This window comes from Alosa alosa, chromosome 10, assembly GCF_017589495.1.
Source record: "Alosa alosa isolate M-15738 ecotype Scorff River chromosome 10, AALO_Geno_1.1, whole genome shotgun sequence".
Classification (NCBI taxonomy): domain Eukaryota; kingdom Metazoa; phylum Chordata; class Actinopteri; order Clupeiformes; family Clupeidae; genus Alosa; species Alosa alosa.
The window spans coordinates 32,970,942-32,985,879 of NC_063198.1; the positions used below are offsets into that span (position 1 = coordinate 32,970,942).

General features: G+C 50.0%; 1 protein-coding gene across 1 annotated transcript; it reads left to right on the top strand.

Moving 5' to 3' along the window:
• Nucleotides 1-2,909: 2,909 nt before the first annotated feature.
• mbd6 (methyl-CpG binding domain protein 6) lies at nucleotides 2,910-14,771 on the top strand. Its single transcript, XM_048255527.1, has 14 exons — nucleotides 2,910-3,400; nucleotides 4,146-4,260; nucleotides 4,505-4,687; nucleotides 4,914-5,053; nucleotides 5,286-5,388; nucleotides 5,751-5,913; nucleotides 6,146-6,814; nucleotides 6,868-7,280; nucleotides 10,457-10,625; nucleotides 11,212-11,369; nucleotides 11,692-12,462; nucleotides 13,063-13,112; nucleotides 13,254-13,317; nucleotides 13,801-14,771. The coding sequence occupies exons 4-14, from the start codon at nucleotides 4,938-4,940 to the stop codon at nucleotides 13,858-13,860; spliced, it is 2,736 nt and encodes a 911-aa protein (XP_048111484.1). The 5' UTR covers nucleotides 2,910-3,400; nucleotides 4,146-4,260; nucleotides 4,505-4,687; nucleotides 4,914-4,937; the 3' UTR covers nucleotides 13,861-14,771.
• The last annotated feature ends 167 nt before the right edge of the window (nucleotides 14,772-14,938 follow it).

A 14,938-nucleotide genomic window follows, 5' to 3' on the forward strand; every position in this document is an offset into this window, starting at 1 on the left:
CAGACGGGATTGTGTTGGACATGACTTGGGTGTCCATGCTGTCTTTTACCCCTTCTCAAGTCTTTTGTTTGTGTGTACTGCATTCTGGGTTGTTGTCTTGTTGCAGGGTAAAGCACCGCCCCGTGGCTCGTGTATCCTCTTATGTGGACAGTGTGCCTCAGTTTACTCTTCTAAAACATCTGTGTATAAATTATATTAAATGTGAAATATTATCATCATCAAGGGTATGGCATCTGCTACAGAGACAGATACAGGTGTCGTATTCGACTGTGTAAAATATACCCAGATGTCAAAAGAGGTACTATAATAGACATGTTGACAGAAAACTGCGACAGTATTTTCAAACTATTCATGTAAATCTTTCTTTTTAAATATTAATTTTATATTTTATTTATTTAATTAAATTGATACAACAGGATGAATTCACATTCATTTTTATGACAGTATCAGTGAATAATTTTCTTAACAAAGACAGGTAACAAACACATGACAGACATACAGATCATTTGAAAGGAGCCAACATTAAAAAATGTAATATAATTTTCTTCTATACAAAAGTGCCTTTGTACCTTACAGAGATCTACTGGCGTATCAAAGTTATGGAACAGCACCTCATCTTACCGGGTTGATACACGATGCGATACAGCCTACAAACTGTCATAAAAAAGAGAATACCATTTTATGTGCCTATTTGGTCCATAATATCTACAACAGCATCAATAACATATAAAGATAGAGGTCAAGTTTGAAACTTTATGTATTCTCTTTTAAATCAAAAAGGTAAGAGAAGAAACATACTATATTTTATTTCATGGTCAGATTTCTATTACTGCAATATTTGGTTTGCATTTTGTGTTTTATTTGTGGTTTTGAACAGGAGTATTACCAATTGAATTATCTCTGCTCGAATGTGTTATCTTTCTATAACATTGCAAGATATAGATTTTGCCATAGTGGTCTGTTTCACACTCATATGCATTTGATTAATTATTTGAGTTTCAGTTTTTTATTTTTCAAAAATGACTGAATGAATTGTGAACGTTGTTGTTGTGTAGCTTTGCTCTCTTTTCCTCACTCTTCATTGCTACTCCTATTTCCTCCGAGGTACGATTTCTGTTCTTGTTATGTTGTCCGTTCATCGTCCGATCAGTTTCTGGTTTTCTACTTACTCCCTTTATTTGAACCTTTTAATTTGTGTATAAGAGTTTAATATTTTAATAGCTGTATGTGACTTTACTTCAAATGACATTTTCATCATCCCCCTGCCTGACCATGTCTACATTCTTTGTCAAAATGCTGCTGTCAAAATCTGATGTCATTCACACTTTAATAGATTTTAAATCAGATATGTGATATGAAATATGTGTATCTTATAATGCCATGTTATAGCCTACATTTAATAATGAAGGAAGTTTGATCAGTTAAACTGATTCATCTTACAATACAATCTTGCGTTGGCCTTGTTTAACATACTTAGCTTCTGATAAGTTTTCTTTTGGGGTTTTTTTCCCAACAAGTTTACTACACAATCCTTGTCTGTCTTCTGCTGTGGCACTGTTGACAAAATCTGCCATACACGCCTTAGATTTGGAGTCTTGTTTCAGTCTTTAGATTTGGTGCTTACAATATGTTAATATTATGCTGTTAATATATTATGCATTACTTCAGGTAGTTAAACTAGCAGGCTTTTCATTGTGGGCAGCCGTGGCCTACTGGTTAGCACTTCGGACCTGTAACCGGAGGGTTGCTGGTTCGAACCCAACCAGTAGACATGGCTGAAGTGCCCTTGAGCAAGGCACCTAACCCCTCACTGCTCCCCGAGTGCCGCTGTTGATGCAGGCAGCTCACTGCGCCGGGATTAGTGTGTGCTTCACCTCACTTTGTGTGTATACTGTGTGCTGTGTGTGTTTTACTAATTCACGGATTGGGATAAATGCAGAGACCAAATTTCCCTCACGGGATCAAAAGAGTATATATACTTATACTTTTACATACAGTATTTTGTGCCGGCTTTGTTTATCAAACGTAAACACCCTTAATTTAATAATTTCTCTCCATGGGCCCTAATGTACATACCGGGCAAAGTGCAAAGTCAGTCAATGAGCAGTGTCTGAATTAAATCCATAATGTAGTGTGATGGGCACTGAGCTGATCCACTGATGTTTGTGCTTTAACGTCTTGCTCATGGCATTAAACTACTGAAAAGATTCGGCATAATTAACAATAGACACACTTTGCACCTTGCAATTTGTCCAGCATTTAGGAGGCCCTATGTGTTCTTAGATGTGTGTTATCATCCAATAATACATGACTGACCTCAAAAGCTGCTACTCACCTCTTTATCATTTTGAATCAGTAAATTGTGAGATATGATGCTTACATTTATTATTGTCATTATTTTATTTTGTTTGTTTGTTTGTTTTATTCAGTCAGATCAATGGCCTACCTACATCTTGGCAGGCCATTGATCTACTATGCAGTATCTTATGTTGGCCATGTTTAACAAACTTAAACACACACTGATCTACACGTCACCCATTATGTTACAGAATATGATGTGTTTTATCAACCAAATTATTATAGCTATGTGATTTTAATTTACACTGTGGTCGCATGACCATGTTCATGTTGCTGACCTTTGTTCTTGACTAAATTGGCAGTTTTGATTCGGTCCCTTTACCTTAGCTTACCCCAGTTTTCCCCTTGTCTGGACCGGATTCTCTGATTTTTCTCATTGATCTTTTGTCAAAAGTCAGCGCTTTTACATTGTATCAACGCATAAATGTGTCATTGTATCACCGGACAAGGCTGCTTACATGATACTGTAACAAAGGACAAGATTCCACTCTTCCACTCTAGAATGTTGCCGTGGTGGTGCCGTGCTGGGCGCGGTGCATTTTGGGTATGGAATTCCCAAGACCGTCCCTAGGCGACTGCGCATGTCTGAGAGGAAACTCCATTATTTTTTTGGCACGGAATCCTAAGGAAAAAATAGGAACTTGGAAACAAGGATAAAGCAAAAGGTACACAATTGAGTCCAAATCATATCAGAAGACATGGTTGCACGCCCAAATGAAGTTTGAGTCGATGTTTCGGGTTTGAATGGAACGATCGCACCCGCTACGACCGACAAGGATCATCTCGAAATTAAAGTCATTTGCGACAATGCAACGGGCGCAATAAAACCCATCGTTATTGCTCTTTGTTTTTAAACAGGACGGGCCGATGGTACACGCCTAAGAGACGAACAATTTAACAAAAAAATAATGATCGTTTCATAAAATAACGGTTATAACAGCAGCCCTTGCAACTAAACTCTGTCAACTAGCTAGCTAGCTATTGCTATCTCTAGCTTCTGCACTGCAGCGCGGCGAAGGAACAGGAAACTTCGTAAACAGAGGTATGTTGTATTAGCTAGCAAGTTAGCCAAGCCAGCTAGCTAAGAATATATTTGTACATTTTGCTCCAGTCATTTGCACTAATAAAGGTCGTGAACTTAGACGTCGGTCAGCTCCTTGTTTTATCATTAGAGGTCATATGGTATGCATAACAGCGTCTACTGTGCATCTTTTCCAGGTATCTGGGAAGCTAAAATGCTATGGTTGATTTGTTTACACTCAGGAAAGATCCATCAGATTAGCCTGCTAACTTTAGTAATGGTCTAGATATGTAATAAATATCAACATGTTTTTGATAAAGATTGTCACTGACTTTCGGGGTAGAAGCTATTGTTCAGTAAGAGGAGCAACTGTGGTAGTGTGTCTCGGTATGTTATGCTGTAGTCTGTGTCTGCTCTTCTAATCTCGAAGTGCAATGGTTACCTTATTTTACTGTCTCTTTGTAGCATTAAATAGTCCACTTCTGGACCAAATTTACCACATTTAATGTTGCTAACCAGCTAACGTTATAACCTTTTTCGAGATCAGTACAGCACATGTATGGGTGCCATACAGCTGTACTGTATTAAGTTGCACTGCATTGTGGTTATGTCTGTAAATAAATGTATACGAGTTACTCTCTTTCCAAGACCCCTCTAATTCCCTAGACATATAGGCTACAGAAAACACACTCTTTCTGTTGTTTTTCTGGCTTTGATTTTTAATTCTTTCCTGTTTCCTTTCCTTTTTGCACTCTTCCCCTGGTAGTTGCACTCTCACGTGTGGAGAAAAGGTTGCTTCCAGGACATCAAACAGAACCCAGTGACACATTTCACACCCACTGTTATCCTCACTTCTCCTTACCAACTGATGGCTTGTTTGTGTAAGCCTAACACTTGAGAGATCCTGCTCAAGAAGGCACCAGTCTGACATAGTTGAATACATTTGGAAGGATAATCCATGTATTTCTTTTGTGCGCATCATTGTTTTTGTAAAGGTTTATGTGTCCATGCACAATTAGTGTTTACAGGAATATATGTCCACTAACACAATAGTGCGAAATGGAGCACCTGTGAATCTTTGTGTTGCTAACTATCTTAGTGCATTCTTTTTATTTGACTCTCCAGACGGGGAAATTCCCAGGCTTCAACAGAGCGCACGAGTAGAGCAGAACAGCAGAGAGGGCGTGAGCGCAGGCAGGCAGTCAGCTGGATCGGTGTCCCAGTGTGTACAGCTCTGCTCTGTGAACATGTCCTCTGAGAGCTGGATTCCTTGGACGCTACTGACCAGGGCTATATGAAGATGAAAAGGTGATGACTTAACTGGCATTTCTATTTATTCTAATCTCTGTGGTGTCACATATCTAGGTTGCTGTTGCCTCAACTGTAGGTATTTTATATATTGTACATGGGCGATACCCTCTGTTCTGTAGGTATTTTATATATTGCACATAGGCGATACCCTCTGTTCTGTAATGATTCTTCTTGGCACTGCTTTTTCATGAACACTTGCACATTTGTCTGCTCTCCGTGGAAGGTGCTGGAAGCCTGTGAGCAGAAAATGACGGGAGGTAGTGAGTGTGCTGCTGGAGACAAAGATGGCGTCCCCACACGGACAGCACAGGTGCCCGTGGGTTGGCAGAGAAAATTGGAGGACGGGGCGGTGGCCTACATCAGGTGAGCAGCGTAGCAACGCATGTTTGTGCAGACAAACAAACAAACAAACAAAACCAGTGCAAAAACAATACAAATATGCAATAAAAGTAGAACAAATATGTTGAGTTGGACAGAATATGTTGTCATTTTAAGGGACACAATTGCAGTGATGGCTAGCATACTCAACATGCCATTACATTGTTTTTGACCCTAGCAAATTGCTCATTTCATGTTTGTTTGTTCTCGGTTGCAGCCCAAGTGGCACCATCCTGTCCTCAGTGGAAGAGGTTAGGGCGTACCTGCTGACAGACAGCACGTGTAAGTGTGGGTTGGAGTGCCCACTGGTCATCCACAAGGTAGGAACCCGTAGATATGTGTGCTGATTCCTCTGGTAAAGCATTGTGACATTATTGGAGATGAGATATTAATCTGTGTTGAAATGATTGGTAGTTTTTTATGGAGCTAATAATCATTGTGAATGTGATCCATGTTGTTCTCTTGCTTTTTTTATGGCAAACCATTTTAGAAATAAGCCATATTGGCAGAATGAGTGCATGAAATCAGCTTGACCAGTAATCTAGGAAAGGGACCCTTAAGGACGGACACGTCATGTTGTGTGGCCATGAGCCTGTGACTGGCCTCCCTTTTCAAGGTCACAGGCTCGTCTGGTCTGGTCTGGTCTCTGACTCTGTCCGACTGTCTCCTGGTCCCCCCTCAGGTCTTTAGCTTTGACCCGGTGGCTGTAGTGAGGCCACAGAGCCAACAGCCTGGCAAGGCCGAGGAGGACATGACGAAGCTCTGCAACCACCGCAGGAAAGTGGTCGCCATGGCAGCACTGTGTCGCAGTATGCAGGCCTCCCAGCTTCCTCTCCACGGCCCCGGTACAAGCCGCCGATTAGCTCTGTGTCAACACACTCCAGAGTTAGCATAAGATTGCTGAAGTAGATTGTAAAAACATGAACTCAGACAGTACATCTTTGCTTTGGCAAAAGTAAGCATAAATGTAATGTGCTGCATAGTAAGGTTTTTTAGGCTAAGGACGGAATTTGTGTTTGGCCAGGTTTCACTGTAACTGTGTGTGTGTGTGTGTGTGTGTGTGTGTTGTCTTGTTAGGGAGCTCCTTCTGTTCCATGGAGAGAGGGGGCCCTCTGGGAGTCCGGATGGAAGACGGAGGCCACTGCACTTATTCAGTCCAACCTCGACTCTCTGCTCAGTCCAGGTCCAACAGCAGCCCGGCCCCTTGTGGAGCAAGCAGCAGCTTCCCAGTGTCTCCTACAATGACACTCCACCACAACGGATCCTTGGCTCACTCCAACGCTCTCCTGTCCTCCGAGGGCGCGGTCGTCTCAAAGAGGCCGTCGTCGTCTTCCCCCGGTTGCAACTCGGCGGGCTACGGCGTGCCTCCGTGGTGCGCCCGTCCCTCCACGCCTCACACCATCATCCAAAGGCTGCCCCAGGCCTCGGGGTCGCCGGGCTCGTCAAAGCTGGGGACCCACCCGGGCAGCGTCTTATCGCTGGACGTCGCGCTCTCTGCCTCGTCCTCGCCGTCCGCTTTGTCTCTGACCATGACGGGAGGAAGGCCCGGACAGAGGCAGCAGCAGCAGCAGCAGCAGCAGCAGCAGGGGAGCGGCGTCAAGTCGCCCTCGCCCATCTCCCTGTGCCTGTCGCCCTCCAGGCCCCTGGACGCTACCTCTCCCCACCAGCGCTCACGCCACTCCTCCGCCTCCTCCACGCTCTCCCCTGAGGCCGCCGCTTGCTGGGCCTCTGGGGGTCGCTTCCTGTGCAAGCACGCCTGCCGCTGTTCCCCCAACGCCCGTTTGCTGCTTCGCCCAAAGTCCCCCTCGTCCGGGCGAGTCCTGGGCGCCTGGAGGGCATGTTGCAGCACTACAAAGACTGCAGCGCCGCCGGCCCAGCTCCACCGCAGCACCCCAGCAACCAAAGCAACTTTCAGGTACCCCAAAATCTGTCCCATTTCGTGGCCGGCGGCGACAGGAAGAACGGTCCGGCGGCGGCGCCCGGCCCGGGGGCGTCGGTCCACGGTTCGGCTGGGGCGGCCGGCGGGTTCCTGGGCCTGCAGAAGACCCCGCAGCACGTCTCCTCGTTCCCGGCCAGCAGCCTGCTCTCGGCCGCCGCCAAGGCCCAAATGGCCAGCCAGAAGAGCCAGACTCTGGGCGGCGCCGTGGGCGGTGGCGTGGCGTCCTGCGCGGCGTCCTGCGCGGGCCCCGAGAAGGACCCCCAGCAATCCAAGGTATTGATAAGCACTTTAAACAGTAGCCTCCCCCCCTCCAGCGCTCGGCCACTCCCCATGACCGCCTTCCTGCTTCCCCACTCCCCGTCGCTCCCCTCCCAGGCCCTCGGCCAGACCCTGCCGCTGGCACTGACCACGGCGGACAAGGTCTCGCGCCGCAAGCGCCAGCGCCGGTCTCCCACGGTGCTCAGCATGCTCAAGGAGTCGCAGCTGCACAGCCTGAGGGCCGTCGGAGACCTCTGCGCTCTGCCCGCCCCCAGCTCCGTCCCCTCCCCTTCCTCCTCCCCTTCCTCCTCCTCCCCCTCCCCCTCCCCCAGCACCCCTCTGCTCCCCCCTCCGTCCTCGGAACACTTCCCCGCGCAGCAGTGCCCTTCCGCCCCCCACAACTGCTCTCTCCCCCCTGGCCTCCCCAAGCAGGCGGACGCGGAGGACCTCCGGCGGCTCGGCCCCGCGGCCCAGCCCCTAGCGACGCCGTCGCCGTCCCAGCCGCTCTCAGCTCTCCTGCAGCTCCTCAGCATGCAGAACGCCCAGGCTTCCGCAATCGCCACGCAGTCCTCCTCTTCCTCCTCCTGCTCCTCCTCTTCCTCCCCCCTCGGCCCCGCCAACAACAACAACGGCCCGGTTGGCCCACGCGCCGTCCCCTGAGGCCGGCCTCGTGGTGCAACCCCTTGACCACTGCGACGCCCGCACATGCAAACCGCTCAGCAGCAGCAGCTGGCCCAAAGCCTCGTACCGGCTCTGGAGAGCCCACCTCAGCTGCCCTCTGCACACTCGTTCCCCCTGATGGCCATGGCTGAGGAGATGGACGCTGCCATTAACACCACCTCCACCACCACCTTCACCACCACCACCACCACAGCCATGCTCAAGTCAAGCCCCAGCCATATCCTCAACCTCAGCCAGCACCGCGCCACCACTGCCCCATCGGGTCCACCACAGGACGCCAGCGGTCAGATCCTCGGCCTGCTGGGCCAGCTGTCCGCTGCGCCCCCGTGCGGCCCCAAACTGGGAGTCGGACCTCACGACGAAGTCAGCTACTCCACCCAGAGTCAGGCGATGGACGCAGAAGGTGAGAGAGAGAAAGGGAGAGCAAGAGTGTGATTGCTTGTTTACTCTGCGCTTGGACTGAAAGGTTTGGCTGCCCATGTTAAGTCCACAGGCTGTGGGTTTTTTAGACCTGCCTTGTTTTGCCAAATTTTCTGTGTTTGGGCAACTGTTTCTCTGTAATGTCCAATTTATTAAGAGAGGATTATTTGGCTGAGGAATAAAGAGCTTTCTGAAGTCAGACAGCAGAAATGACCTAACGATAAGCACAACAGTGAGAGTGATGAGCAAGGCAGCTAATCATTACAGCATGCGCGGCTCACTAGAGATCTGCAACGGCCAACCTTTGTGGCGCCCCTAACACACCCACCACATTATTTTGACTCATTCCTCGATCAAACATCTGGCAAAACACTGGATGTTTATGTTGGACATGAAGGGAAAGTTATTCCGGTAAGGTGTTGTGTATTGTGGTCACTCATGTTATTATGTTACGTTTGAAGTATTTAGTATTTATATTAAGGGCCGTTTCATTTGATATTTCAAAACACTAGTTTGGCTAGATGGTGCACACTGCCTCTTACATGCAGCCTGAACACAAATCACTACAAAGCCTGCCTGACTGCTTTGCGTGTGGGCATTTCACTTAATATGATAGCAGTGTAGATTGCCTTGGATTCCCATTTCGGGCATTTTTGGTTATTTTTCAAGAAAACGAAATTAAATAAATGAATAATCTTTATTAAAATAATCTTCATATTTATCTATTATATTCAAATAATCTGTACATTTAATAACCCCCTCCTCTCAGGTTCTCTGGTGTCCGTGGAAACGGTGGACGGCGCCGAGGCCAGGCTGCTGGGTCCGTGTGCCTCTGACCCGGGCTTGACTCTCCCCTCGGCCGACCCGTGCAGTGCCCTGCAGCTGGCCGAGTCCTTCCCCTTCATGAACCAGGAGCAGCTCCTCCAGCTGCTCTCGGCCAACTCTGGACTGCCCTCCCTGCTGCCCCCATTCCTGGGCTCCCTCCCCCTGTGGACGGGCCTACAGCAGACCACACAAACAACGGCCCAGCCACAACAGCCCCCGCAAAATCACCACCACCACCACCACCACCACCACCAACAACAACAACAACATCAACAGCAACAGCTGCAACAAGCAGGCCTGCTCAACCAGACCTCCCAGCTAAACATCTTACCGTCTCTATCAGGAGCTCAGGGAGACTTTCCAGTCAATCTCATTAGTCTGCTAAACCCCCCCCCGCCGCCTCCGCCTACTGCTGCTGCCGGTGTGGCCGTCCAGGGTTCGCCGGGCGACGCCGGAGACAAGCCCAGCCTCCAAGCCCTGCTCATGGCGTCTCTGCTGCTCAGCCAGCAGCACGCGGCCACCATGCTGCCGCTAGCCGGCCTCGGACAGCTCAACCTGGACATGCAGTCGCAGCAGCAGCATCAGCCGGGGGGGGCGGCGTTCGCCCCGCTGCCGGACGGCCTGTCGCTCGATAAGACGCCAGGGCTGCTGGACTCGGTGCTGACGGGCCCCGGGCTCCTGGAGGCACTCCAGGGCCTGGTGACGGCGGGCGACGCAGGGGCTCTCTCGGCCCCGCAGTCCCTCCTGCTCTCCGCACCCCTCCCCCCTCCGGCCTTTCTCTTAACCTAACCCGGCTGCTGGGCCAAGGCTGCCCTGCTGACCCCCTCCCCACCCAACACTCCCCGCCGGCTCACTCTCAGGTACCCCCCCGCCCCCGCGTCCACCCGCCCGCAGTGCATGCTTGCCAGTGCCTGACTCAACGCCCCCCTTCCTTAGCACGTTGCATGCTGGGAGTAGCGCCCGAATGCCACACATGTCCCCATATGTGCGACCGCTCCAACATGGCGGCACACGCAGCACCTTCTAAATGTCCTTTACGCTGCTCTAACTGACCTGCTCTAACTGACCTGCACTCACACCTGTAGATGTAGTGTGGATTCCTCTAATATTATCTGTAGTGCTAACATGCATGGGTACAATGGCATGTCTTGTCTCAAACATCAGAAGTCCCCCGTCTCTCTGTTTTAAAGTCTGGCTGTGTGTGTGTGTGTTTGTGTGTGTGTGTGTGTGTGTGTGTGTGTGTGTGTGGTGCGTGTGTGTTCTAGGGGACTGTCTCCAGCCCTTCGGCAGGCTCTACCTCTGTCCCCTGCGCCCCTCTGCTGCCCAGCGCTGTGCCTGAAGAAATGAACTCTCTGGTGCCCCTGACCGAACAGGACAAGAGCAATGGCCAGAACCCTCCACTCCTGCCCCCTCTGCTCCCCCCAGGGATGATGGGTACGTGCCTGACGGACTGGTCAAATAGGCTTTGTCGAGTTTCCTCCAGTTGAATCAGTCGGTAGATAACGAGAAGTGTTTGTCGTAGAAATCTCAGGTTTGGAATGACAACAATTGGTCCAAGATTCAGTGTGTTGTTTGCCCTCTGCTCCGTTGTTGTGTCATTATGAAGTCGTCATCAAACTGCTCTTTGCCAAAATTAACGACTTTCTCCCCTCAAGGTATTTTCCATCACACGCGGATGAGTGAGTCCTCCTGTCAGCCGTCTGAGCTGGGTTGCCACACGTTAATTAAAATGTGCCGTCTCCCGCTGATTCGGTGATTTGGTGGCCGTGTGATTGCCGTCATTAAAAGAGAGCAAACAGCTCCTTTGCCGGGTTGCACAGCTAAATGACTTTCAGGCTCCATCGTTTTATTTGTTTAGCATGGTGGTTAATGAGTCCCATGCTGTGTTCACAGACACACCATAATGGATTGCATTTTTTAGGGGGGTATTTCTTTTGTTTTTTAGTTGGAAAAATCTGCCGGGTGCATGATTAGGTCGACCAAAACGAGTTTACGGAGAACGTTTTCATGTCTTCTCCAGGTGACCTGACAGCCCTGGGCAACATCAGTGGCCTCCACAGTTTACTGGGTGCAGGACCTTTGCTGCTGCCCCAAGTGCCCGGCCCTGCGCTGGGCGTTCCTCTGCCCCAAGGCCAGGGTGCCCTTAACCCACTAGCCTGCCTCATCAACAGCCTACAGGTGAGGCGCACGTCTCACACACTGTGTGTGGCAATAAGGTGCCACTGCAAAACGTTATGCCATTTTCATCACTTGGGTCTAAAGAGTCAGATTTTTATTTTATTTTATCATGCAATTTTATTCACTTGTTTGTTTTAATCTTTAATTTATGTAGTTTTTAATAATACCTTCTTGCCTGCCGTGATTTAGCGCTAGGTGCTGATTATGGCATTAAACTAAAACCTACTGCTACCCTCTGTGTGGATTTGTGAGGCTTCATTGGTGCTTATAGGATTTGGTCAGAAATGATGAGCTTCACTTGACCTGTCTGTTTTCTGGCCAGCTTAACATGGGCCCCACCCTCACCGTGGACAAACAGCTGGGCCTGGCCGAAGCCACCAACGCGCCCCAGGAAGAGGACATTCCGGTAAGCCAGCTGGCCCAGGAGCCCGTGCCCAACCCAGGCCACGTCCAGAGCGCTCAGCCCCCACAGCGGGAGAGCGCCGCCGCCGGGGCGCTGTTTGACCCCTACGGCTCCTTCATGGACACCATCTACACCTCCTTCCTGCAGGTCAGCGGAAAGGACCCCGACGCGCTGGGCGGAGGTGGCGGTGGGTCGGGCGGAGCCTCCTCCTCCTCCTCCTCGTCCTCCAACCCGCTGTCCTTCCCGGCGCCGGACCTCCCCGCCCTGCTGGCCCAGCCAAGCGCTCCGCCGTCCCTGAGCCCGCGCCGGGCCTGCTCCGTGCACAACTCGGACCTGTCGCGCCTGGGCATGGAGGCGGCGCAGTCGCCGGCCCGCGGAACGCCCAAGCTCAGCGAGGACGCCTCGTCCACGCCGCCGCCCAGCAAGCCGGGGGGGGGCTCGGAGGGACACGACGACCAAGCGCCGCCGCAGACGCTGCCGCTGCCGCCCGCCTTCCTCGAGGAGGCCAAGACGGACGGCTCGTCCTCGCTGTGTGTCTACAGCAACGGGCTGGCCGCGGGGACGGGCCTCCAGGAGGAGCGGGAGGAGGGGGACGGGGGCCGAACGCAGCCGCAAGGCTACCTCAGCCCCCGCGCTAACGCTGAGCCCACACAGGACAGCGCGGTGTCCAATGAAGCAGACTCGGGGAAGGTGAGAGTGAGTGGACGGGTCAGTGTGGTCGTTGGGAGTGGTGATGATTACTCTTAGAGGGCTCAGGCAGAGCATGACTTTAGAAGCATGTAACGAGATGAAACGGACATGGGGAAACTGAGTCTGTGTGCATGTGTTGGTGGTGTGGTTGGTCGCATACTACAGGCATGATCTCACTTGCCTGTACAGGCTGTGGAGCAGCAGTAACAAAACTACCTGACCACTGGTAAGCCGGGGTTTGATTCCCGCCATTGCGTGTCCCTTTGGATAAAAGTGTCTGCTAGATTCCAGGAAACTTTCCCTTTCACATTCACTTCAACTTTATGTAACAAGAGTTGACAGTCCGGAGACTCCTACTGAACAAAAGCCTACTGGCTTCCCTCTAAGGCCCAACCCTGACTTAAGCAGTTCTCTGCTCATTTAGCAAAAAGCACATTCTAGCTTTGCCATCTGGAGGAGTATTTCTTCAAAATGTCAGTGCAGCATAATCACTATAATATAAAGTCTTTATAGAGTCTATATTTCTGTATGTATAACCATGTGTCTTGAGTGACTCCTCTCCAGCGGGGACGCTCACCGCTCGACTCTTCTCTCTTTCAGGAGTCCGCCACACGGACAGGAGGCCGGAGAGGAAGGAAGAGGAAACAAGTGTAAGCTTTCACAGCTGAGCTTATTGCTGCTGAACTCACTACCTATTTAGCACATTTTAGTACATATTTAATAAACATTTCCTGCATGGATGGTTTCCTAACATCATCTTTTAAATATGTTTTTTTTTGTTGCCCTGGTAGACTTGAGAGGGTGGCAGAAGGACCTGGGGGTCTAGACAGCATCATAGAGGAACCACAAGTTACAGTAAGGCTCTTACTTTGCAGCATATTTCAACTGTGGCTGTAGACCACATGCTGATTTGGTGCTTGTGCTGGTGCATGGATTGTTGATATTACTGAGGTTTGTGGACTGAGTGAGTTAACAATTAATGTATTCATAGTTCAATATGACTCATGTAGTGAGAGATCCACATTCTGCTTAGGCAGCACAGTATGATTGTTCTTTTCACTCGGCTGTCACATCTATTTCGGAGTGTTTTTGTGGGGGAAAACCGCCGACTGTGTCATAGTCGCGGAGATCCACATTGTTGCTTCAAGACAGGATTAGAAAAAAATAGACCTGCTGTGTCTCCGAGCTTTGCTTATTGTGATTTTATTGAAAGAGCGATAACTGACCTAACATTATCCAAAACTTCACCAAAGATTCTACTCCTGTCTACTTGAAAGGCAGCGTTTGCTCTCGATCCTGAGATGCCATCTGAGTTTATTTTTCTTCTTCTTCCATCAGATAGCACTGCCCAAGCCTGCAAGGTCCACGAGGGGCAAGAGGAGAAGAGTGGTCAGATAGCCTCTCTCCTGACCTCGCCTGGCGGCCCCCACCCTTGGGCAGTTAGTGGACTTCTCTACCCCATCAACACCAGCACTGTCACCGCCTGGTGACCACCCCCCAGCCCACCCAATCCCTGAACCCCTGTATGTGGCCGAGTCATTGTGAATCACTGCGCCTCACTGTGAAGACCCACAGAGACTTTTCAACGACTCCCGTTCCCCAATAGGTGTGTTGTTCAGATCCCCCTCTCTCGTGGAGCCAGTTGTGTGCTGTTGGGACCACTTTCTGTTTCCACGCCAACCCCATACTCCCAGAGATGCTGGGCCATCGCATCCCTGGTTGTTTTGAGGGGCAGAGAACAGGAGAAGTTTAGCTGCGATAAATGGATTATCATTCATTTTCATTCTGTGTGGGATATTTCTACATATATAGGAAAATTGTATATGTCTGTGTGTGTGCGTTTGTGTGTTCACATCGGCAACTGTGTGTATGTGTGTTGTGATTTTTTTTAGTTGTGTATTACATCAGGGTCATGGAAAACTTGAATGAAGTGAGTGCAGTAGGTCCAGGAGCAGTTGTTTTGCATGTTGCGCTACGTAAGTGTGTGTGTCCTGCTGTTGCTGAGACCAGAGCGTGACCCAGCGGCACCCTTGGCACACTCGAGCTCTGCGCCCACGCCTCACCCGCCACACAGCGCTACAGTGCCCCACCTGGCCCACACAGTGCTACTGCACACATGCACGCGTCTCATTACCAACCAACCAACCATTCTCTCAGCGCTGGGTGGCCTTGTCGCCGGAGATGTGGAGACGCCTCAGGCCTGTTTTTTTTTTCCCCCTTTGTGACGCTCATCCTATCCTGACACAATTCTCAGTGGGACCCATCATCAAGCTTGGCACGAATTTGCCAAACAGAAAAAAAAAAAAAAACCTACCTTCGCTCCATGAGGAAAAGGGGGCACCTACTCCTCCCTGATCCGTTGAGACAAATGTTGATTTCTTTGGGTTTTTGTTGTTCTCTTAACCATGTGTTTGGGGAGTGAGGGAAGGGGGTGGGGGAGGGATGAGGAGGAAAGTTACCCATGACCATGGGATTG

Excerpts from the sequence above, each read along its gene's own strand:
- mbd6 (XM_048255527.1), top strand. The coding sequence starts at position 4,938 with ATGACGGGAGGTAGTGAGTGTGCTGCTGGAGACAAAGATGGCGTCCCC. Across the intron at positions 5,389-5,750 it reads GCCCACTGGTCATCCACAAG|GTCTTTAGCTTTGACCCGGT; the intron begins GTAGGAACCCGT and ends GTCCCCCCTCAG. Across the intron at positions 7,281-10,456 it reads AGGACCCCCAGCAATCCAAG|GGGACTGTCTCCAGCCCTTC; the intron begins GTATTGATAAGC and ends TGTGTGTTCTAG.